This window comes from Mytilus trossulus, chromosome 5 (assembly GCF_036588685.1).
Source record: "Mytilus trossulus isolate FHL-02 chromosome 5, PNRI_Mtr1.1.1.hap1, whole genome shotgun sequence".
Classification (NCBI taxonomy): Eukaryota; Metazoa; Mollusca; class Bivalvia; order Mytilida; family Mytilidae; genus Mytilus; species Mytilus trossulus.
This window is the reverse complement of record NC_086377.1, coordinates 76,365,817-76,393,343: the sequence shown is the minus strand read 5'-3', so window position 1 is coordinate 76,393,343 and position 27,527 is coordinate 76,365,817. Positions and strand designations below refer to the sequence as shown.

Genomic DNA, 27,527 nt, shown 5'->3' with positions numbered 1-27,527 from the left:
GTAAAAGACATCCTTGTAGATTTCGAAAAAGAGAAGGCTAATGCCGCTACAAGGCAGCACTCACATCCGCAAAGTGCAAAGGGATTAATATAAGTTGCAAACCTTGTTTCCCAATCCCCTATAAATAAATATGTTTAAACTATAAATATATACACAATGTATAGTAAATTGCTTTTTTGGTTTGGTATTTTTGTTCTTAATATGAAAACAATTCATAGTTGACCAAAACTATTGTCTTTGCAATAGAAATTATCACGATTCTTTTCTACAGTTATAAGTAATTATTCATTAAGTACCTGTTACGAATCAGGAAAATAGGACCCTATATGAATACAAATAGGACCTTAGATGAAGGAAAAAAGGATCTTAGATGAAGGAAAATAGGATCTTCATGAAAAGAATTAGAAGATCAATAATACAAACTTCTGAAACAAAATTGAATAATATGGCTTTGATCAAACGGTTGAAGTTGTTGAAGGTGAAACCAAAGCAAATGTAATGAAATGCACAAAATACTATAACAAAAAATTTGTAAGGGTTCCGGGGAACCCAGTGTCTCGCCTACTTTTGCTGTAAATTGCAGGCTCAACAAAAATGAGGAAAAAAATCAATAAAAATATTCCTCTTGATACTATCTGATAATTGTAAGAAGCTTCTGTCCAAGTTTCGTAAAAATTAAAAATAGTTGATGAATCTAATAAATGTTTTGAAAACTTTAACTGCAGACTGTATGTAATGTAAACTGGAAGAAAATCTAAGTCCATTTAAAAGTAAAATACGGAAAAAATGGATTTATTTTTTTACAAAATTTACGTCTGGATACTATCTTATGATCATAAACAAGCTTCTGTCCAAGTTTGGTACAAATCCAGGATAGTTTAAGAAAGTTATTAAAATTTAAAAAACTTTAACCACAGAGTGAATGTAATGTTTCCCCGCAGATTTTTATTTCTATCTACTAACTAATGATCATAAACAAGCTTCTGTCCAAGTTTGGTAGAAATCCAGTATAGTTTAAGAAAGTTATTAAAATTTCAAAAACTTTAACCACAGAGTGAATATTTGTGGACGCCGCCGCCGCCGACACCGACAACGGAATGTAGGATCACTTAGTCTCGCTTTTTCGACTAAAGTCGAAGGCTCGACAAAAAGACGTTTAAGAAGATAATTGTTATTTACAAAAAAGGCATTAAAAAAAAATAATTGTTATTTCTCCTAAGTGTATAATGCGTTTTCCTGATTTAACCTCACAAGGAGTGTCAAACCCATGATGTAAAAGACCTACAAATTCTGTAACATCATTTACAAAGGATTAAATTTTACAAAACACAAATGTGTCCTTCCATTTTGTATCAACATCAAAGAAAACGCAGAAACTGTACCCCAATTATACTATTCCTTCTACAGTAAAATATGGCCTTAACACATATTGTGATGAGATATATTCTACCCATGGTGTTAATCAAATTCTTAACAATTCTAAAGATCTACTGCTTCATCTCAGATCACAATCTCTAAAATTCTGTAGCAACATTAAGACTTTTCACTTTTCTGAGCTGTACGCTGCTTTTTCCCATGGTCAATTGAAAGATCGATTTCGCCATCTCATTAATCAGAGCTTTTTGTATATAAAAATTGGAATTGTAGATACAAATTTCTTGTTTTTGGTTATAATTATTCTTATTTTGTAAAGAACCATACTGATTCTACAAGAACATATACCAAAAATGATACTACCAAAATGCTTGACTTTTTGATCCACAATATATTTGTTGAGTTTGGAAAATAATAATTAAACAGAAAGTCAGTATTTTAATGGGTACGTAGTGTGCACCCTTACTGGACAATTTGTTTTTGTACTCGTATGAAGCAGAATTCATTTTGAATCTTCTAAAAGACAATAAGAAAATCACCTTGCAAATTTCTTTAATTTTACTTTCAGATATACTGATGATGTCCTATCACTGAATAACCTATATTCAGCCAGTACTAACATCTGATATATCCCAGTGAAGTTGAAATTAAGAATACTACTGGCATTAGAAGGACTACTTCATATCTTAATCTTTTCCTCAATATTATTACAAATGATTGACAATGGTCAACTTCACACTAAAATTTATGAGAAACAGGTCGATTTAAACTTCCCAATTATCATTATATAAACTTCATATCCAGACGTGTGCTCCTACCCTTAAACTGCTCCAATAAAGTTATGAGGAGGATATATTATTAGTTACATAGTGTGCTAGTGACCTTATACGATATATATGGGGTCAGTAAATTCCATATGGGGTGAGAGCGAAACCCCATATGGAATTTATTGACCCCATATATATTGTATTAGGACACTAGCACAATATGTAACGAATTTATCTCACCTACTTTCTTAACATGTGATATTTAGACAAGTGGCCTATAATAATTATCAACTCTTCGATACCATAAGTATTAAGAATCTACTTCCATTATTCTATACAAAGAAAAATTCCAACAATAACCATTTGTTCGCTATAAATGTGTTTTATTGATTTATTTCAAATACATGAAAATATGAGAGAGAAACAAGTATGTGTCCATTATACACGTATGCTCCACTTGGATTATTATTCTCTATGTTCAGTGAACAGTGAACTTGGGGTAAAAAAATAATTTGGAATTAAATACAAAATATAATATCATCGGGAACATGTACTTCGTTTGAAATTAATTGGATTTCAACTTCAACAAACACTATCTTAACCCAGTTTAATCTGAACCGGGAACGAGAGACGGACGACCTGATGGAGAAATGTACAGACAAACGAACAGACGGACGGCCGGAGGGAGAAATGTACAGACAAACAAAAAGACGGACGACCGGAGGGAGAAATGTACAGACAAACGAAAAGACGGACGACCTGATGGAAAAATGTACAGACAAACGAACAGACGGACGGCCGGAGGGAGAGATGTACAGACAAATGAAGAGACGGACGGCCGGAGGGAGAAATGTACAGACAAATGAACAGACGGATGACCGGAGGGAGGAATGTACAGACAAATGAACAGACGGATGACCTGACGGAGAAATGTACAGACAAACGAACAGACGTAAGAACGAACGGAAAAACAGACCGAAATCACATAATGCTCATGATTTGGGCATACACACAGTCAACAATACTTCATAATTATCATTCGTCAATAAACATTTTTTTTTTCTATAAGCTGTATAACTATTGAATAAAGAATTACAGGTAATACCAAGAACTTCAACTTGTATTGCCTTTTTTGTCAGCAACTAATGGATAATTTAGGCATTATATTATCTATCAAACGAGTTGATACGGATAGAGATGTTTAATGTATAAACAGAGATGGCTTTAATTTTACATAATAACTAATAGTATTTTAATGCATTATTTTCTTTAATTTTACTTACTTGATACGTATTAGTCCATAGATGGTTTGAAAGTTCAAATGTTTTATTAATACCAATTCTTTAATACACAGCTATTGTATATATACAGTTTATTAATACATGCAAATACACAACTATTGTATGTATAAAGTTTATTAATACCCAGCTATTGTATATATAAAGTGTATTAATACACAGCTATTGTATATATAAAGTTTATTAATACCCAGCTATTGTATATATAAAGTTTATTAATACACAGCTGTTGTATATATAAAGTTTATTAATACACAACTATTGTATATATCAAGTTTATTAATACCCAGCTATTGTATATATAAAGTTTATTAATACCCAGCTATTGTATATATAAGGTGTATTAATACACAGCTATTGTATATATACAGTTTATTAATACCCAGCTATTGTATATATAAAGTTTATTAATACACAGCTATTGTATATATAAAGTTTATTAATACTCAACTATTGTATATAAAGTTTATTAATACCCAGCTATTGTATTTATAAAGTTTATTAATACCCAGCTATTGTATATATACAGTTTATTAATACCCAGCTATTGTATATATAAAGTTTATTAATACCCAGCTATTGTATATATAAAGTTTATTCTTGATGCAGTGTAGATGTGTTTACCTTAATGTGGGAAACTATTGACGAACAATATATTTCTCATATATATGCAGTGATATTGATTTTTGCATCATTCAGTGAAATTTGATATTCTATTGTTTCAAAATGAATCAAGCCAAAAAGAAATCAAACCCATCTGAGGAACTTTTTTGCATCTACAAAGTATTATCATATCAATTACACTCTGTGTCCAATGTCACACTAACATGCGCAGAAGTACCAAAATATTTTATGTTTCAGTATAAACATTCGTTGCTTGTGTTTATGACCCCTTTATTCATACCTTCATTTTCAGCAGATACTAATGTTGAACTTGGACTAAAATCACATTTCAAATCATTAGCGATATCTTCGTATCCATAATTACATAATCCATCAACAAACACACTGTAAGCAGGTTCTCTCCGTTTAATCACAATATCCAGCAATGCTTTGCTCTGATCATCTTGTCGAGGATAATGTTCAATATCACGTCTGTCGTCTGCTGATATCACCAGATGTGTCATCATATGATCTAAAATTTGACTGATTTGTATGTCCTGTATGATTCTGTCTGCATTATCTCTGATTTTATCTGTAATTGTAGTAAAACAAAATTTCGTGTAGCATGTAAGTTGACTTAAATATCAAAATGATTATATTTTGTATTCAGTAAGCATACTGCATGTACTGATTTCTTTTCAAAATATGTATTGTCAGGCAAACGAAAAGTCTGAACTTATGTTCAAGTTTTCAAATTGCACGCATACAACATATGGAATTTTAAAGTTGAGCACAGCTCAAACTCTCAAAACAATATCTAATTCTATGGAAGAACCTTCAACTTTAGCCCGCAGATATGATATCCCTGTATAAGAAGCAAACTCCCGAAAATGTACATAGATATATTCACAGTAAAATCGAAATATTATGTCAAGTTTTCCGAAAGTGTTTATACCGTAATTAAACTAAATTATATGCTGTGTATTGATTGATATTTTGTCTCGGGTACATTTTTTTTCTTTCATTAGTTGTTTATGTGTGTTTTTTTTACTAGCTTGAGTGTTTCTGTTAATTGTTTGTTTGATTTGTGTCTTAAAGGCAACAGTAGTAAACCCCTGTTCAATAGCCATAAATCGATTAAGCAAAAACAAATCCAGGTCACAAACCAAAACCAAGGGAAACACATCAAGTATATGAGGAAAACATTGGAACAACAGAAACACTGAAACCAATACTTCACAAGAGTAGTATACCAATACTACTATAACATTTCAAAGAACTAAATTAAAAAAAAAACACCTTATCAACTAGAAGCAAACATATACAAATAGTTTGAAAAAGATTCCTAGATGATTTCAGATGCCACCTGTATACTAAATTGTCTGAACAGCTACTAAGTTGACAGCAAGTGAATTGTTTTAACATAGATATAGGACGATGTGGTGTGAGTGCCAATCCAAATAACAATTTTAAAAAAGTAAACCATTATAGGTCAATGTACAGCCTTCAACACGGAGCCTTTGCTCACACCGAACAACAAACTATAAAGAGCCCCAAAATTACTAGTGAAAAAACATTCAAACGGGAAAACCAACGGTCTTATCTATATAAAAAAAAACGAGAAAGGGGGAACATGCATAAATTACATAAACAAACGACAACAACTGTACATCAGATTCCTGACTTAGGACAGGTGCAAACATTTCCAGCGGGATTACATGTTTTAATGAATCCAAACCATTTCCCTTTTCTGAAACAATAGCATAACATCACAACATAGAAAACCACACGATAAAATATCAATTGGCAGGCTTAACTCAATCAAAAAACGTAAATTAATACACTATGAACACATGAATTTGATCGGCGATATTTGAATGCATATGCAAAGTTAATAAAATATAAGGGACTAACTGAATGAACCGCAGTGGATATGGCTGAAAATTGACTGGGAGAATGAACATAACGGAATAATCAAATTTCAGATTAAGAATTATTTACGAATGCTACCTATTCCGTAAATAAAAAGCTACTGAAAAGTTTCCATGCCTGTTTTCCATCGCAGCATATTATTACCTGTAACTATTTCCACAGCTCTTAATGTTTTTGCATCTATGTTCTTCACAACCTCCTCTAAACAACGTACACCTTTTCTTATATTAACTAAAGCTTGTTTAATGACCCGTATTGTAGGTTTTACTGATCTGTCTTTTCTCCAAGTAAATAACACTTCCTTATTTTGGGCTGTCAAATTGGTACTACATTTGTCGATATTTTCTAAATCCGCTATGGACAATCCGAGTTCTGTTCCAAGTTGGAAAACCATTTTCCCAATCTGTGGTGCTAGCTTGTCTAAAATTTCATCTGTAGGGATACAATCTAATATATCGTCTGGAATTTCTATAAGAGAATTCATATTTAAATAATACATGTAAGTGAATAATTGTACAATGACTCATGGACATTAGTCTAAAAGGAACTTTTTAAACACCTTGTCCTTGCTTTATTAAAACAACAAGATTTCCTGAATCTCGATCAACTTTTAGTGTCAAATGGTATTTACTGACTCGATTCTGAACATGAGTTTTTCTTGTATTCGCATTCACACTTTTTGCAAATTATACATTATTCACTATTTAATCAGGCCGTTACTCACACTGAAAGAAATCCAGAATATTTTTCTTTCAAATGATGTTTTAAATAATCATTATATTTTCTGGGACTGGTTTCAGCTGATATGAACAACACGATGGGTGCCTTCTGCGTACCCTCCTGGCACACCTTAAATCACACATAATGATTAGTTGGGTTTGTGTCTTTAGTTTTCTGTGTTTTGTGTTGTATACTGTTGTGTTTCTGTCTGTCCTTGTCTTTTTCAGCCATGGCATTGTCAGTTTATTTTCGACTTATGAGTTTGAATGTTTCTCTGGTATCTGTAGCCCCTTTGATATGTTTTGAAATTATTACAGAAATAAAGTTCCCTCAGGCAAAATGGACCTTTGAAGGATTTTTCTAGGTCCTTTTTAGTCATACTGCTTCCCTTGTAAACAGCCTCTGAAAATTTACTTTCTTCACAAACAGACTAACAAGTGCACACTACAATGTGTTATGAGTGAATGACAAGAAAGCAAAGGGGCATACATGATCACTAGCCAAGTCATTGGTCTAGTAAGAGTAAAAAATAATGACAAGTGATTATAAGAAAAAACTGACAAAACATCACTTTCAATATTAGATCATGTTTTTGTTTTTTTCTAAACACAACAATTAACAAACACAATTCATGTTTATGCTTCTGTCAACTTAATTTCTATGAGAATACGTGCATTACTTAACAACATATGCAGTTTCTATGATTTTAAACTGAATGTAACTGTGAATAGAAGGACACAGCACTATAGCCAACCCCACACTAGGTTTGACCATGGGTTAATAAATTCACTGTTAAGCATCATTTCTGTTGACAGTACAGTACAACAAAAATACTAGATTTCGTTTTAAGTACATGAATATCTTAAGATACAGTTTACTCACTAGATTTCACTTGTTTTCTTCTCCTGACCTGAAAATGAAGTCGTATAAAACTGTATAAGCATTTATGATGAGATCTACGAACTTAGGAGAAGTTAAAAAAATAAAATTCTTACTATTTATATTTAATATTATTCTTCCGGTGTATCTTTAATAAATGGCGTCAAGTATGACCGTTTATTTCAAAAAAAGTTATCCAATAATTAAGAAAAGAAATAGCACATGTTCATATCTATATATATCTGGGTCATTTCTCCTGCTGTGTCGGCAAAGCTTGGGAAATAAATCCGATGCATATTTAATGAAATATCATTAATAGTTATGTAACATGATATTAAATATCAATTATTGACACTTCGGTAGTTTATGTGAACATTCCAGCGATCTAATTGTGAAATTTAAGTACATATCTTTGATGTAAGCAGCTTTAAAACTTGGATTTGATGTTGTCAAAATCGTAGCTAATATACTTTGAATTGACCATAATTGAAAGGGAGATATGAAAATGCAAAAAACACTTTATATCTATATAGCTTACCATGCATAATGTGTGTGTTGTTATTTTCATTTCTTGCAAACTGTTATCTAGATCTCCAAAACATATTGAATAATTCTCTTTCAAGTGAATTAGTGTCAAAAACTTGACCATCTGTGTATTTCCTGTGTAATTCTTGCCAATATCTCTCCAATCTATCTCTTCCATTCCAAGACGAAGTGCTAATTCATGTATCAAGTCTTCCTCACAATTACAGGAAAGACGAAGCAACTCGGGGTTACTTGGAATTTGATCTAAAGAATATTCACTCAAACCTACAAGTTGTATAAAACGCAAACATTGTGAAAAGATGGTAATAATTATGTAAATGTGACAATACATTACTAGAACACTATGAGTCAACATTGGCAACAAATATAGATAGTAATTATATTTCGAAACTGTCTACCACCAAGAATAAATATCTATTTTCTTGATGTTTCTATGGTCCTGTCTGGCTATTCTATGAACAATATCTATATGGCCTTGTCTGGCTGTTTTAATATAAGCTATATGTTTATGACCGTGTTTGGCTGTTTTTAGGATATTCTACCATCAAGAACAATTATCATTTTTATCTGAATAACCATGTCTGGCCGTTCTTATGAAATTGTAATAAAGAATAATTATCTACATCTCTATGGCCATGCCTTGCTGTTTTACCAGTATTTATACAACTAAAATAATGAGTTCCAATTTGTTAGCCGGCATGAAGTTCTTTATCTATTTTATACTCAAAATGATAGGCAATACCACATCAAACTGGTAATCAAAGCATGTAAGGCTGTGAAAGCATTTGCTCCCTAGTAAATGTTTTTGTAACTTTTTTCGAACATCCATATGTAAAAGAATTAAACCTGACATGAGTCTACATAAAATAATTCCAGCAAAAGGTCTATTTACTTATACTTAACTGAGAATTACCGGTCATTATTTTTAATAACGCAAAGGGTCTTTATTATAGTTGACACTGTCTAGAGAAGTAACCTTGATCATTTTGCATCATATTGACTAGTATGCAAGCCGTTTACAGAGTTGAGTTTATAAGTATCAATCAGCAATTAATGAAGGCCCTAATACATAACAGAGTCCGTAATTTCCTCCAAGTATTAAAAGCATGGTTAGTAACATTTCTATAACGTGCGTAGTGATTTTGTACGATAACTTTATGAATGGAAGATAACCACATATAATGTGTTTAAACTAGATACCCCAATGATAAGTATGGCCAGGTTTGATTCAAATTGACCCAGTTGTTTTCAAAAAGATTTTTTTTACGACCAGTCGAGGATAGACAAATAATGCCAAGTGATAGGAAATCTCACAATGGACATTGTGTCCTATGAGTCACACAAAAAAACAACGCAAACACTAAATACCAAAAAAAAAATAAACTGCTTCGTTGAGCACAGCTAGATACACCCTCACAGGTACAACCCTGAACTGTTTGGGCAACATGGGCAAGAAAGGACTTAAAAATCAAGCTTGATACAGGTCTGAATTTGGATTGTAATTAAATATTTGACATATTATAGGTTTCTGACACAGAATAAATGTAGTCAAATAACTGTATCGGTTATATGATTTTAATTTATATTCAATTGAAGATTTCTTGCTTTTGTGCGATACACTGTGCGCTTTGCTGTTGTACAATACTTATAAATTAGTAAATCTGTTTTTAAACAATAAACAAAGACTTAGCAATTGTTCCCTCAATTTTTCTTTATATAACTCAAGAACTGTAAAAGTGACGCTACCAAAGTTTGTACTTGATCTAAGTTTGGTTCGTACCATTTGGTTGAGAAAAACTAAAGTTAGAGAACAGACACAAAACAAAATAAGAATTTTTCAATTTGTAAAGGGGCATAACTCTAGAACGTTAAAAGTGATTCCACCATAATTGAAACTTGATCTGTGTTTTGTGGTAAAAAAAATTGTGTATAAATTACATAACAATTCACAGGGGCAAACTCAAGTTAGAGAACGAAAACCAATTTTGCGAAGAAGACGTACGCAAGTACAGGACACGGGTAAAACTTAATGTTTTTTGCCGCTACGGTTGGAGCATACACATTGTCCCCCCCCCCCCCACTAATTCCAGAAAAATAATATTTAAAAAAAAAACTTTTTATGAAATGTGGTACAGTTTACAGTACTTGCAACCTTAGGCGTTACTGTTTGACGTGAACTTGACTGATCGGTGAATGATCGGTGACGGATGTTTGACTGATCGATGACTGATCGGTGATCGGTGACCCATAGGATCCGTCAGATAAGTCAAATAACCTATGTGGGAGTTACCGTGACAACGGTCATCGATCGATCAGTAAATCAAATGTATGCACGGATCGGACGGATACGTATATATTTCAAATTCTTATGTAAACCGAACTCAACAGTGTTTACGATCCATGAACGCGGACCTCGACGAAGACACCATATTTACACGTTAATTTGGTTGCAATAAAAAAGTAAAAATAGTATAACAGTTATATTAGATGCTTAATTAAAGCGTTAAATTGTTTCTGTTGATTAATAGTTTTGTATTAAATATTGTAAACATTAGAAACATATATAATACATACATAATATGTCTCAGTTAACATGAACTTCTACCTACGAGAATGCCGATAATCCGCCTTTGAAGTTTTGAACTTTTTATAGTTTAGAAATGGTCGCTTTTCATAAAATTAAAAGAATGTCAGATGCATCATATTTAAATTTCATCCGCATTGTTTAAAACTACCAAAACAAATCTATTTATTTAAAAAATGACACTGTTTCATTTGAAATCAGTTATTTCCAACAACTCGAGATACATATTCTCATTAGAATTGAGATATACAAAGAATTAAAATACTTAAACTATTATTTTGTGGAATAAGAATGCAGTTATTTAATATTTTGATAAAAATTATCAACCGCAATATTATTTCAGTACTTTTTGTTCATCAAGATTGCTTGTTCTTCATAAGTTATGTTTACTTTAGGGAAAAGGATATTAAATTTATGTACGAGTTGCGTAAAATGCAAATTTTTCTTCTCATATTTGAAAATATTGTAACTTCAATTTCAATATGTTGCTATAAATTCCTTTTATTGACAAATTTTGTATAAATTTGAATATTTGAAGAAGAAGTATCTTTTTACTTTTAATTTTGTTGAACCAGAATGCAATCATTTCTTCATTTGAATGAAAATTATTGACCACAATTTGATTTTTTCACTGTATAAAGTTAAAATTAATGGTTTGTTTATAAAGTTTAAAGAATGTCAAAGAAATCATACAAAATATTTTCACATAGTTTAAAATATCCAAAATTGTTTTTCTTTTTATTGAATTTTAGTACGCGTTGCCTAAAATGCAAATATTTCTTCATTTTACTAAAAATTATTGACCGCCATTGGATTTTTGTACTTTTTATAGATTAAAATAGTTTTTTTTTCATGAAATTGAAAGAGTGTCACAGAAATCATACTAAAATTTTATTCGCGTTGTTTAAAACTTAGACTACTATGTGTAATAGTAGTCTCAGTTTAAAATAACCAAAATTAGTCTTCTATTTATTAAAAATGATGCTATTTTAATTGAAATCAGTCATTTTTACCATCTTGAGACAAGTCATCTAATCAGAATTGAGATATACTGAGAATTTAAATACTTAAACTTTTATTTTTGTTGAATAAGAATGCAGTTGTTGATTTATTTTGATACAAATTATTAACCGTCATATGATTTGAGTACTTTTTGTACATCAAGATTGGCTGTTCTTCATAAAATATGCTTACTTTAAGGAAAAATATATTTAATTTTTGTACGCATTGCCTAAAATGCAAATATTTTACTAAAAATTATTGACCGCCATTGGATTTTTTGTACTTTTTACAGATTAGAATAGTTTTTTTCATGAAATTAAAAGAGTGTCAGAGAAATCATACTAACATTTTATTCGAAATGTTAAAAATAACCAAAATTAGTCTTCTTTTTATTAGAAATGATGCTATTTTATTGGAAATCAGTTATTTTTACCATCTTGAGACAAGTCTTCTAATCAGAATTGAGATATAATGAGAATTAAAATACTTAAACTTTTATTTTTGTGGAATAAGAATGCAGTAATTGATTTATTTTGATACACATTATTAACCGTCATATCATTTGAGTACTTTTTGTCCATCAGAATTGACTGTTCTTCATAAAATATGCCTACGTTAAGGAAAAAGATATTTAATTTTTGTACGCGTTGCCTAAAATGCAAATATTTCTTCATTTTACTAAAAATTATTGACTGCCATTAGATTTTTGTAATTTTTATAGATTAGAAAAGTTTTTTTTCATGAATTTAAAGAGTGTCAGAGAAATCATACTAATATTTTATTTGCATTGTTAAAAATAACCAAAGTTAGTCTTCTTTTTATTAGAAATGATGCTATTTTATTGGAAATCAGTTATTTTTACCATCTTGAGACAAGTCTTCTAATCAGAATTGAGATATAATGAGAATTAAAATACTTAAACTTTTATTTTTGTTGAATAAGAATGCAGTTGTTGATTTATTTTGATACAAATTATTAACCGTCATATGATTTGAGTACTTTTTGTACATCAAAATTGGCTGTTCTTCATAAAATATGCTTACTTTAAGGAAAAATATATTTAATTTTTGTACGCGTTGCCTAAAATGCAAATATTTTACTAAATATTATTGACCGCCATTGGATTTTTTGTACTTTTTATAGATTAGAATAGTTTTTTTTCATGAAATTGAAAGAGTGTCAGAGAAATCATACTTATATTTTATTTGCATTGTTAAAAATAACCAAAATTAGTCTTCTTTTTATTAGAAATGATGCTATTTTATTGAAAATCAGTTATTTTTACCATCTTGAGACAAGTCTTCTAATCAGAATTGAGATATAATGAGAATTAAAATACTTAAACTTTTATTTTTGTTGAATAAGAATGCAGTTGTTAATTTATTTTGATACAAATTATTAACCATCATATGATTTGAGTACTTTTTGTACATCAAGATTGGCTGTTCTTCATAAAATCTACTTACTTTAAGGAAAAAGATATTTAATTTTTGTACGTGTTGCTTTAAATTCAAATATTTTACTAAAAATAATTGACCGCCATTGGATTTTTTGTACTTTTTATAGATTAGAATAGTTTTTTTCATGAAATTAAAAGAGTGTCCGAGAAATCATACTAATATTTTATTTTGTGTTGCTTAAAATATCCCAAATTAGTCTTCTTTTTATTTTAATTTTATATGCTTCGATTGTGACAGGAATATATATAGAAAGTCCTTGATTATGATAAGTTTTTGTTAATGAATTTTATGATGATAAGAAGGATTTGTATAGCTATGCAAATCCTTGTTCTAATTATACAAATCGTTGCATTTCCCGAGTATGTTTGGAAAATAAAAAAATAAAAATCGCCATGTAGACACCGTTTTAAAACCCGCCGTGTTTGAAAATATATAACCTAAATAAAACAAAAATACCATTCTTTAATAATAATATTTATGTTAGGTTTTATCTGTACATTTCATTTCAATAAAACTTTGCTAAATTATTATTATTAAAGCAAAATGTATCATCATGATCATTGAACGTTCGATTTTCACTAGTCGCCATTTTAATTAAACTAAACGAAACTAAGATTCCGTAATTTGCATTATTTTATCATGTGACGTATTACAGGTCAATCCGTCATCAAAGGTCGATCGGTTCTATCAGTCCGATCAGTCTGATCAGTCAATTACTTTTACTATAAGTCTGACGGATTGCTGACGTGAGTTTGACGCGAACTTGACTGATCGGTGACTGATCGATGACCGCTGATTGATCGCTGAAATAGTAACGCCTAAGGTTGCAAGTACTGTAAGAGACATCAATGTACTAAAACAAGCATTATTGTCTGAAAACTAGAAAAATGCTTGCTTTAGACCCTGCTGACCCTAAATTCGTGATCAGATTGGGCAATAACCCCAAACATGAATCCCAATCTTTAACTTGTGGTATGGAACCTTCGGGTAAAATTTTAGAGCAATCAAAATACTTATACACAAGTTATTGTTCTGAAACTAGAAAAATGCTTGTTTGGGGACAATTTTCAACCCTAATTTCTAAACAGTTGGGACCATCACCTCCAAAAACCATCTCAACTTTCCTGTTGTAGTATTAAACCTGTTGCTTCAATTTCAAAGAGATCCATACACTTTAACTTAAGTTATTGAGAAACGAAATGTCGTCGGATGACGACGACGCAGACAATGACATCGATGAGAACATGATAGCAATTTACGATCCCTTTATATTTTGGCAGTCGTATAAAAAATATAAAAAAATATAATTTGCTTTCAAATAAATGAAATACATGTGAAGGTTTTGTCAAGAAGTGCTTATTTAGAGTTTAAAATTATGATACTCAAATAGATACATTTAAATTTGTATTTCATTTATTATCAAACTAGTTAGTTCATAATCTATGTTTTGGTGATATCTATGAATTGAGTCTGCATTTCATATTATTACGATCGTTATGAAAACACGAGTAAGGCATGTTAGAATTAAGTAAATAGTATAACTTGTGTTCGTCAAACAGCTTTTATAATATGACTTATGTGTTACCTTTATAACTTCTTAAGTATTGATGTTGACAACATTGCAAACTATTTTTTTTATATCTACCCATTAAATCTATAACTAACATGACTAAGCAATTTTCAGTTACATTTATCTTTAGACATACATGCAGTTCAATGTTCCAAATTATACGCTTATAAAACACCAGTTTCTACAACAATATGCTCTTCAACATTGAACTTTATTTGGCCTGATCAACTTTTTTAGATTCGAGCGTCACTTATGAGTTTTTGGTAGGGGAAACGCACATCTGGCGAAAAACAAAATTTTAATCCTGGTATCTATCATTCTATGATGAGTTTATTATAGTGACAATAGAATGAAAATTAAAAAAAAAATCACATCAAAACTGTACATGAGTTAACTCCATTATTAATAGATATGTCTTGTCTTATCATATCAAGTTACATAACAATGCTTTTTTTTGCGCTATAAAACCAGGTTCAATCCACCATTTTCTACATTTGAAAATGCCTGTACCAAGTCAGGAATATGACAGTTGTTGTCCATTCGTTTGATGGGTTTTATCATTTGATTTTGCCATTTGATTAGAGACTCTCCGTTTGGAATTTTCCTTGGAGTTTAGCATTTTTGTGATTTTACTTTATAGTTAACATCCTTCGGCTCTTGTCTGCTCTATGGTCGGGTTGTTGTCGCTTTGACACATTCCCCATTTCCTTTATCATTTTTATCCTTACAATATTGGTAAGTAAGCCAACCAACTTTGGACCATCATGGAGTAGTGAAATCATGATAAAAACAGTAAAGGTTTATATGCTAGTCAACTCTTATATATATCATGCATAGAAACCAGGATTATTTTGGGATTTACGCCAGACGTGTGTTTTGTCTACAAAAGACTCATCAGTAACGCTTGAATATTTGCTGAGATTTTTTTGTGGTAATGCAATACAAAGATAGATGATACACATTTCAATTCCACAAAGGAGTAGGTCCGGTAAGGCCTTTTTCTGGCCCAAAAATATAACAGTTTTACAAAATTGTTAAAATGTAAACTTTTAGTTATTTATTGGACAGAGTGTTTCTGCTACATAAATATGGGCTGCTTTTGACAATACAATGCATATATATCGGGTTGTAGCACCATTAAGTCATGCTTTATTACTGAAATCTTCAAAATTCTATCATTTTAGTTAGATTTTAGACGGTTTCCGTGTAAAACGAAAGTGGCCGCATTTGTGTTCATCCTTAATATTGCAATGTAAGTTGTATTTTATGATAATACATAACATATATAAAGGTTGTGGATGAACACGGATTAGACAAAAACAATCTGAACAGTGACGTTTTTTGGCATATTTGAGAGATTTTCCATAATTCATCTTCAATCGGGTCGATTTTAATGACTTAATCAGTTAACATCTTTCAAATAAACTTATTGAATCAAAATCTTTTGTTAGATGAAACTGAAATTTGAGGCCAAAATGAGTCCTTAACGAACCTACTCCTTTTTAGAACTGAATTATTGTGAATCTTACTAATGTTTTGTATTTATGTTATCACCTCACAATATAACTTAAATGCAAATTACATATACTCCTACGATACATATTTTACTCACGAAGGAATTATGATATTTTTGAGATCTTTTAACAGAAAAAGAAATAGTCAATACATTTACCTGGACAACTAGGATCACACTGCATTTGTTCCTATAAGAAAAGAAATACCTTTTTATTATTCTACAATTATTTGTAGCTAACGTAATCCGGCTAACATACCAAGAAATAAAAACATAGAATCTGCTTCTAAGTTAAATGTTAGTATAATGTTAGACTAGTGTTGATAACTATGCTGAACAAGTTTAATCAAGCCATAATTTGTATGTGCCTGTCCTTAGTCAGTAGCCTGTATTTTCGTTGTTGTTATTTGTTGGTGAACATCCTACTAGTTTTTGGTTTTACGCATGAATCACTTCGTTAGTTTTCACTTTGGAATTGTTTTACATCTGTCATTTCAGGGCCTTTCATGGTTGAATATATGGTATGGGTTTTTCTGATTAGTGAATGCCATACAATAACCTACAGTTGCTACTATGTCATTTGGTCTCTGGTGGAGAGCTTTCTACTATGTCATTTGGTCTCTGGTGGAGAGCTTTCTGCTATGTCATTTGGTCTCTAGTGGAGAGCTTTCTACTATGTCATTTGGTCTCTAGTGGAGAGCTTTCTACTATGTCATTTGGTTTCTGGTGGAGAGCTTTCTACTATGTCATTTGGTCTCTGGTGGAGAGCTTTCTACTATGTCATTTGGTCTCTGGTGGAGAGCTTTCTACTATGTCATTTGGTCTCTGGTGGAGAGCTTTCCCATTGGCAATCATACAACATCGTCTTGTTTTCATATTAATCATAATATTTGGAATTACAAAGTTACACCAATGAGACTACCACAAATATATACCTTTATAAGACTTTTTTGGAGGGATTGTATGGTTTGTTGTGCGACCTTTTAATACACTGATTGTGTTGTCCTACCTATTATGACATTTTGATTAAGTGTAAATTTGCATGGTGGTTGGTGTTGGTATAACAGAAGAACATCATCACGTATAGCAACTGGTCTCTTTTTGTAGTTCGAAAGATTCTCTCAATTTTGTGTTTGTTACTTCAGTTTGTAAGTTGTAAATGAATTTTCGAGATTTTAACATCATTCTGCTCAATATGTCTGCGCCTAATGTATACTATTTTTTTTTTTTTGACTGTGTCTGTGAATTGCAGAACATTGATTAGGGGTTTTATCAAATAATTGCTACACTGGCATTGCTGTTAATTATACTCGAAAAAGTTACGAAAAAAATAACAGACGGAAAGCTAGAGTTGAAAACAAATGATTGTTATCATACTGATGAATAAAATTGTCCTTGTATTTTTTTTTCTTTTATGTTTCAGCATTACATTTTGCGATTTGATAGGGGACTTTCCATTCCGAATTTTCCTCGGTATTTTTGTATTTGTTTTTTTGTATTTATTTCTTTATAAAGAAACAAACCAACTATATGATGTCCAAAAATATATGTCTTATGCATCCTAAGAAATTATTCAAAATGAAAATAGTTAAAGTAAAGTACATACCAGTTTCTGATTCCAAACTCTCCAGTTGTGTTTAATGTTTTCACCATGTTCGCAAAGACATTCCTCTGTATCTACAACCATATTTTCTTCTGGAGTAAAACAGTTTAATTTTGAGCAGGAATACTCAGTGTGGAATGGTAACTTGTTGTTGGCTTTACAATGGATAGTTGACTGATAAAATTCGGATATTCTCTCCAAAGTAACAAACAAACAATCCCGGACACTGGTGGCTATATCAGGTATTATCAAACCCTTGGAGCGCTTGTGGACTAGGTGCAAAAAGATCTTATTTCCTTCTACACAGACAACAATATCATGCTCTTTATCAAATGATAACCCAACAAACCCCGAAAACATAAGTTTCCGTCCTTGGTATTCTTTTAATGTCCACATACTCAGACATGCACATATTAGACGGTTTGGTAAGGCTGGAGGTATGATGGTTCCTTTGAAAACAAAGGCCAAACTGAGAGTCCTCTCTGGTGTACATTCTTGTGTCAAGTAATCTGTATCATTTCTTTGTGTAAGCATACAGGGTACAAAGAAGTTTTCTAATGGTAGACGACTTCCTGTTTTAGTATCATATCTCCGTTGTTCGGATACGATATCTAGATGTATCAGCATATCAAATATGTACTCTTTAAATGGTAAAATCTGACGGAATTCTTCTTGTTCCCAAATCTGGTAGAGGTCTACTTTTTGAATCATTCCATTTTCAGACATCTTTTTGAAGGTTTTCCTTGTTTTATTTTCTTTGGGCCAAAATGCAACATCTATAAAAATTGAATAAAATATGAAATATTATTTATATTATGAGATTATAGCGATCTATAAAAGCTACATGATAAAACAATTGGTATCACTCATTTAGATCATCACTGGAAAACACAATTTATCTTAATATTTCAATTAAATGTCTTTTATATCAGAACACATTTTTTTTTGTCTAGTCTGTTATAACAGGATTTGGTGATCAAAGTTGAATCATTTCCATTTGGAAGAAAATTATCTGAAACAAGGCTTGCATGTGCTGTGAGAAAACTGCTAGATTTCTAATGTCTGCATGGCTTGTACATGTTTTCTGTAAGGGAAACACTAAGAATGATGTATGACAGTCATCCATGATGACATTTTGTCAGTCAATTACTGTCTTTCATATTTTTATTTTCCAGTTTAAGCACAATTTTTCGGTATAAGGTAGACGTTAATGTTAAAAACACTAGATGTGATTTTTTTCTTTGAAATACTGGTTATTTGAAGATTCCCCGTTCAGTTTTGTCTTTATCAGATCAATAAATTTACAGAATTTCATCCTAATGTAAGGCTACATCTACAGCGATTTGAGCAAAATGTATTAAAAAATTAAAACCATGCCACATCATGATAGAATATAATGTGGACAAATTAAAGAACCTTAGTGAGCACCCTCACATACCCCACGTCCCCACATTGTCATTGGAGGAAATAAATAAGTGTAAGAAAAACAAATTGTATAAGAAAAATTAATTTCCTGCCAATATGTACATCTAAATAGTATGTCCTTATTATCAACAAAATTTCATGAAATTCTGTTGTGTGGTTTCAGAGGAGTTGAGATGACAAACTGTTGCAGAAGTACATTGAAGCAAATAAGTTCAAAGGGGCTAACTCCTAGAAAAAAAATTGAATCGCAATTTCCCGTCGATATGCACAACTACATAGTATGTCCTCATTATTTGAAAAGGTTTGGTGAAATTCTGTTGTGTGGTTTGAGAGGAGTTGCGATGACAAACTGTTGCAGTGGTACATTAAAGTAAATCTCGCAACCAAGGTGTGCATCAGCTGGTCCCAAAACAATAATGTATGATAGTTTAGTGAAAATGAATGTCACACTAACCATGTATACATTTACTTTCTTTAAAAAGCCTGATATAAGAGTTTCAGTTTAAATATATAACAACTACACATTGTCTCAAAACATAATTATGTTGGTAATCAACTCATAATGGGATAGAACTACTTGCAAGTTTTTTAGGATTGTTCAAATATATTTTATATTTTGAAACCATGTAGTTCTATAGTTATACTAATACCTTTATACTTAATAAATATTAGTTTCAGTTTAAATTGAAAAACAAAACTAAATAGGGAATGTGTCTATGGGACACAGATGATGCCCCAGCTTGCATATTACGGAAAAAGTGACGCAACCCAAATTTGTAAATGATCTGCTTTTTGGTAATAAGCATTATATTTAAGTTTCATAAAATTTCGTTGAAGTAAACTTAAGTTGGACAACAGAAACGAAAAAAATCCGCATTTTTTCCATTTGTAAAAGGCATAACTCTAGAACGGTAAAAGGGAAGGCACCAAAATTCAAATTTGATCTTTGTTTTGTGGTTATAAGCATTTTCATGTTTTTGTATAGAATTCATAAAGTTTGGTTGAAGCAGGGAATTTCTATACTAACGGGACTGGTCACTTATAACGATATCTATACCAACATCAGACTGATCTCGGCCGTAGCTGATGTCACGTGACTTTATAGCAAATCATTTCACATTTACGAAGTATTCTTCATAACAATAGTCGAGTATAAAACATAAAGGCAAGGAGGTGAGGGTGGTGAGCTATGGATTTTGTTTTGGAAACAAAAAATGTTTCCAGTTTTTGGCCCTGAAAAAAAATTTGTTTGTTTCACCCTCAGCTGCCACTATATATGCTACAATTGATTTCGACTTGTCACCAAAATTTGTCCTGAAAAAAATCAATACCTCACGCCCCCCTCCCCCTCCACAAAAAATGAAGTAAATAGTTGCTGCCTAATTCATTTGAAAAGGTCTTCCCGAATCGACTTGACGTACAAAGAAATATTCGCCACTGGTCTTCACTAAAAAAAACGATTCACGCATAAATGCATGACTAACAAAAGTGTGAGGTAAATGATATATTTGTCTAGTATCTCAGTTCCGTTAAATAACACGTAAAATAAATAAAAAAAACGTTACCCTATTCCTTTACCAAATACTCATTGGAGAAGAAATACAATTTTAAACGAACAGAAAAAGTAAAAATGTAGTAAACTCTAATATCTCAATCCTTTTTTTCGGCTGTAAGCACGCTGTTGCAGCTAACGTTTTCGAATGCGTTATCGAGACATATCTAATGGCTTTTATAAAGTAGCAACCACTTAACTTAAAAAAAGGGGGAGGGTTATTTTTTTTTTATCTGAGTCAGATTTTTTTTTCGCGCGTACGTTTTTATTCCATTTTTTTCGATGCTGGTGATCAAATACTTTTTTTGTAATATTTTACACTATAATGTATGGGGAAACTCTTGATTCAGAATTAAAAAAATTATCATCTGTATGACCATTTTTTTTTTTTATCAAATTGGGGATCAGAATATTTCCATTCCCATCCCCCACCCCCCTTTTGAAGGCAAATGGTTGTTCCCTTAGCACTAGAACAAAATTCCAAAAATTTTGAATATTCAGTTCTACGTAATGAACATTTAAATGACATATAGTTTACAAGTGGGAACAAATCTTATGTACAGGTAGCTAAACAAGGTGTATAGATGTGAACAAATGTAATGTGAAACCAGTGTACACTACACTAAACTAATTGTAAACATGTTTACTCTACACGGCGCGATTTTATGAAATTTTATACATTTTGTCATTGCAAAATGCTGTTTTTCAAAAGATTTCTCGGATTGTTTTTTAAATATTGATCTTTGAACTTTGAGGAATTTGTTCGTTGAATTTTCAGTGGCCGCCATCTTGTGTGATATGGAAACAATTTTACACAACTGGGTTGTTCTTCAAAACGATACTTCTAAGTTTAATAATTCATCATTCTTTCAAAATCTTATATTTTTTGTCACCTTAAATCGCTATTAATCAGATTTTATATATACAACAAATAATAATTATACAATTACAATGTAATGTGAAGTACTCAAATAACTACTAGCATCGTATATCAGAGAAACAAAACTAAGTTTATATTTGGGTGGTAGCTTTAAACAGGTGGCTTAATTAGTTATCAGTTAAAATCAATAGAGACGAGCCCCGTTAGTATAGAAAGTCCCTGGTCGAGGCAAACTTAAGTAAGAAAATGGAAACAAAAAATGCAGCAATTTACCCATTTATAAAGGGACATAACTCTAGTATAGTAAAAGTGACGCCACACAATTCAAATTTGATCTAAGTATCTGAGTAAACTGCTCGGTTGCCTGCTGCCGTACATCACCAATTAAAAAAAATATTTTCATTCAGAAATTAGTTAAACAAGTGCATGCATTTCACAATTATTAACACTGTGGATAAAAAAAGATTGTTTTTTTAGTAATCATATTACATAAAAATTCTCACATACCAACACAACTATCATGACTATTAGTAAAGGATATTATCAAACAGTCTGTCACGCTCTAATAAAAGGTACACACTTTTTGGATATTGGAACATTTTTACCTGCATTATATATATATGTAGGACTCAAATCTATGGCAGGTTTCAAATCTATGGCAGGTTCCTAATCTATTGTATATGTGACGTCATGCCATCCCAAATCTATGGCAAGTTTTGTAATTTCCTAATCTATGGCGGATTTATGTTATTTCCAAATCTATGGCAAGTTTTGTGCAAATTGAAAACAATGCAGTACATTTTCGACCAATTACTTGTCTTAAGCAAGTGTAACGACAATAGGAACGTGTCTATAAACATTTTTGAAATATACATTCCATAATGGTCAACCCCAAAAAAAAATCATAAAGGAAAAATTTATATGCCTTGATACAGATTTCAAGATTAAAATGATGTGCTCTGTAAAAAATAAACATTTTTAATCTGTGCATGGTAACTGTTTAACAAATTCATTTAATCAACTAATAAGACCTTTGAAAAACAAGGAGGCGGTTTTTTTATAAAAAAAAGAAAAAAAAAGTAACAAATAAAAATAAACAGTTTGAATTTTCAAATAATATTTATTTTAGCGAAATCGTTAATACATCTTTTTTTATTTAAGGACGATTTAAATCAAATTTGTATCCGGTAATTTTTTATTTCACTTTATAAACTTTGCGAGCCGTAGACAGTAAACTACTACCAAATAGATATAGGAAGATGTGGTATGAGTGCCATTGCAATTTGTAACAGTAAAAAGTAAAATCACAAAAATACTGAACTCAGAGGAAAATCAATACGGAAAGTCCATAATCACATGGTAAAATCAAATAACAAAACGCATCAAAAACGAATAACAAGCACTGTCATATTCCTGACTTGGTACAGGCATTTTCAAATGTAGAAAATGGTGGATTAAACCTGGTTCTATAGCGCTAACCCTCTCTCTTTAATAACAGTCTCATCAAATTCCGTTATATTTACATGATGCGTTAAACCATTATAGGTCAACGCCTTCAACAAAAGCCTTGACTTACACCAAACAGCAAGCTATAAAGGGCCCCAAAAACTCTTTTTTCTAAAATATGCGGTACTAAAAATAGCGGTGCCATAATTCATCGAGGCATTCGGCCAGTACAGCACATTTTGTCCATCTTCAGGGTTAATATGTCACATCTTCCTTTAAACTACCTGCAAATTGTTGTCAGGGAAATATCTTCATCTTGAATGGGGTTCAAAACTATATGGGTGAATTATGGCGTTATTCAATTGTGACGTTATATGTTACTCTTTCCTCCAGATGTGCCATAGATTTGGAGAAAACAAAAATCTGCCATAAATTTGAGTTCTTTGACGTTTGTAACGTCACATTTGCCATAGATTAGGAATCTGTCATAGATTTGGAACTCGCCATATATTTGAGTCCTAAATATATTCACTACACAATGAAAAAACATACTCACCTGTGATAAAAGATCTCATAACTTCCACCATAAGAAGGGGGTTGATCATGACATTATCTCTCAGCTGGGGGGTATCAAAATAAACAATCTTCCCCAGAGAATGATGAATATGTAGAAAATCAGTCATCTGCTCAGGAGACAGGACAGACACCTCGCTGATAGCATTTAATTCTTTAACTTCAGCCAATGACATTATTTGTTTTCCTTCTGCCACTAGTTCAGCGATCTCTAGCTCTAGTGGAACACAAGCATTGGGCATTCTTTCACCCCAGCATGGGTGGTCGAATGTAAGTTCTGTTATTGTTTTCTTTAGAACTTCTATTTCTGGGTCGGCTTGATCTTTGGCATTGACAAATATTAGAGGTCGTAGGACCAGATGATGTTTTCCCTCGTGGTCTTTAAACAACTCCTCAATTCCTCTGTTAAGCTCTTCACGTGTGATCTCAATATTCTCCTGTTAAACATAAAAAGTTGATAGAATAATACACTGTAAAGATACTGTATCACACACCTGGTGATTTATATGCATCTTCAATGGTGGAATATTCCACTGCGTACTACATTAAGATTTATCTCAAATTTTTGAATGACATACACCTTCTCTTACAGGTCAATTTTACACTTTTAACCTAGTTCTTATACTTTCAAAGATAACAGAATGAAACTGTTATCAGTTGTTAAATATTGCATTCCAAGGCGAATACAATAAAAAAGGTCTTTTGAAAGAAAAACTTGTTATTGATACTTTTGTTCGGTAATTCACTTTACCTACCTAGTAAAGAAAAACAAGTTAACAAAACAAGTCACATTTAATAAGTTGGCAATAAATCTAAAACAGGTCAAGAGTGTATTTGAGACAATATCTGAAAAAGTATAATTTTTGGCAATAAGAAAAATCAAAAACAAAATCTTTAGACTCGGTATTTTAATAGCACGAAGAACACACATTGGGGATCTATAAACTGTTGTCTGTAATTCAAACAATTGTTTAATAAGCAAACAATAGCAATTTTAAATAAAGGGCTGCGCTTTAGCGCATGATACGCACGTTGCTCTTTTAACTTGTCTTTTATGCTTTAAATGAATTTATATGATCAACTAGAAATAGTGTGAGCCCTGTCAAATACCCCCCCCCCCCCAAAAAAAAAAATGCAAAAAAAAATTGGCACTATCAAGGCTACCTCAAATTTAACTAAGTTTGTTGTCTTAATTTTTCATCCATACATTCTATCTTGTTCACAACACACTTTCTGAGTACCAAGTACCTTTTATATTTATTAAGGCATATACATTATATAAAAGTTATAGATGAGATAAAATAGACTAAGTTATTCTAAATATTAGCCTATGTCAATAGATATAAACAATGTATCAAAGTTGCATAAAATTTTGTGAAAGTGTTAGTTATTGTCCCAAAATTGGGAAATCCCCCCTTTTTTAAGCATAAAAATTCATAACACGGAAATGTAAAATCTGAAATTTATAAAAATGGAAAGGGAGCTTACATCAATAGATATAAACAATTCACCAAAGTGTCATGGACATTGGTGAAAGCCTTTTTTAGTTATTGTCCGAAGTGTTGAAAATCCCCCCTTTATTATGAATAAAGCCCCATAAATCCAAAACTTAACATCTGAAATTGATAAAAATTGAAAGGGAGCTTACATCAATAGATATAAACAATTCACCAAAGTTTCATGGACATTGGTGAAAGCCTTTGTGGGTTATTGTCCGAAGTGTTGAAAATCCCCCCTTTTTTATGAATAAAGCCCCATAAATCCAAAACTTAAAATCTGAAATTAAAAAAAAACGAAAGGGAGCTTACGTCAATTGATATAAACAATTCACTTAAGTTTCATGGGAATTGGTGAAAGTTTTTTTGAGTTATTGTCCGAAGTGTGGACGATGGACGGACAGACGGATGGACGGACAACGGTATACCATAATACGTCCCGTCTAAAAGACGACGGGCGTATAAAAATGGTAAAAAAAAAATTCCAGTTCTTTCCTGTTACCAAAGTGAATCAATTTTAAAAAGTTTCTAATGGGAATAAGGAATTAGTTTAAGACACTATTTGTGGTTTACTAGTATATACTGCAATAGTTTATCAAATGCCAATTATTGATTTTAGCATTTGCAATACAAAAGGTTTAGAAATATACTTAAATATAGTCAGACATGTCGGTAACATGAACGAATCTATCTTGAGTAACAGGACAACGGTAACAGGACAGAATTGGTAACAGCAAGGATTTTTCTGCTTTATTTTAAAGTTTAAGAAAAATACATCATTTTAGAAACTGTATTTGCAAGATGAAATATCTGCCTAGGTAATGAAAAATTCTAAAATAAATTCCTTGCTGTTACTATCTACTATACTAGAATTGCACAATGTTCTCTGCTGTTATCAAAGGGAAAAAACCTATTTTTTTATTCAATATACTTTATATTTTTTTGAAATTTATTTGATAAGGTGGTGATAACTTAAATATTAAATAAAATGGTTGGCATATAGTAGATTATCTTTTCGATTCTTGAGTGAAATTGTCTTGAACATCCTTCCTGTTACTGATGATGGTTATGCTGTAACTTTTTATCAGGTAACATGACAGAACATAACAGAAAGGAATTACGCGATAGTTTTTGTCCTTTTTATCACATTAAATGTAAGTGTATTTCCTGTGACATATATTTTTTAAAAAGATGATATAAACACACACTTAATGTGTGGTGCACACTTAAAATTATTCTCAGAAAGTGTAAGAAAAGGCTATAACAGGATAGAACACCAATAAGTATTTTTCTATAAATTCGTATCTTGGATGGGCTTGAATTTTCAAACCTGGCCGCCTTTCCATCTATTTCTTTGTACTAATGCATTCAGGAAATGATGCTCTTCAAAATACTTAATGGGATATAACTCTTGGTCTTGTAAACGTTTCCTCAGGTAAAAAAAAACTTAGTGGTAACAGGAAGGAAATCACCCCTGGGGACCATTTTTTTTCTCTTAAAATTTGCAAAATTTTATTACATGCTCTAGTTATAATATAAAAAGACAAATTAGGGGCAAGTTTATTATATAATATATCATATATGTGAGAATCAGACGCCTGTTGAATTAATTTGGGTATTATTTGAATGATTTAGTTTTCAAAATAACACAGGGGACAACATGATTTTAGGGGGGGGGGGGGGGGGTTGAACATTTAAATTACAATATTTTATTGGAAGAAATACAAGAATGAGTGTTTAATTGGCAGGAGTTGGTGCATTATATAATTTAGTTTATACTGAAACTTAAAATATTCAAAAAAGATGGTTGAAAAAAAAAAAAAAATTGCTGGACATGAAAATTATACTTTTTCAGATATTGTCTCAATTGCATTAACATATGGATATTGTTTAAGTTAAATTTTTTGTTGATAAACAATTGAACTTATTTTAAAACAAAGCATGAATTGTCCTCATGCATTCCCTATCCCCATTTTTGATTTCACCAACCAATCAACATTTGTTTTACATTTTGGAATTTCAAATAGCTTGGCCTCTGACATCGCTAAAGATACATTTATTGTTAAGACCTTCATCTGGTGCAGTACCACTAAATGATGAACTTTCATATTGTCAACATATTTGTTGAAATAAAACTGACTTAAATACAACTTTATCATTTAAACTGAGCAATTGTTATAGTCAATAGACCATGACCGAGAGTGACACGGCAAAGAAAATTATACAAACTTTAACATTTAAACAGAGCAATTGTTATATTTATTTTAGTTATTTTGGACGTATAGCTCTTCCACAATTTTCGGT

General features: G+C 31.3%; 2 protein-coding genes across 2 annotated transcripts in view; one reads left to right on the top strand and one right to left on the bottom strand.

Moving 5' to 3' along the window:
- The window catches only part of LOC134718317 (uncharacterized), a 402,856-nt gene that overhangs the window by 80,490 nt on the left and 294,839 nt on the right, over positions 1–27,527 (top strand). The gene's annotated exons all lie outside the window — the stretch shown is intronic.
- Positions 1–27,527, bottom strand: part of LOC134719170 (uncharacterized) — a 38,913-nt gene that overhangs the window by 4,869 nt on the left and 6,517 nt on the right. The window contains exons 5-11 of the mRNA XM_063582145.1: positions 23,711–24,164; positions 17,855–18,627; positions 16,408–16,438; positions 8,112–8,383; positions 7,577–7,604; positions 6,119–6,442; positions 4,344–4,634 (exon numbers count right to left, since the gene is read on the bottom strand). Coding sequence (XP_063438215.1) covers positions 4,344–4,634; positions 6,119–6,442; positions 7,577–7,604; positions 8,112–8,383; positions 16,408–16,438; positions 17,855–18,627; positions 23,711–24,164 — 2,173 coding nt within the window. The remainder of the gene's footprint in view (positions 1–4,343; positions 4,635–6,118; positions 6,443–7,576; positions 7,605–8,111; positions 8,384–16,407; positions 16,439–17,854; positions 18,628–23,710; positions 24,165–27,527) is intronic.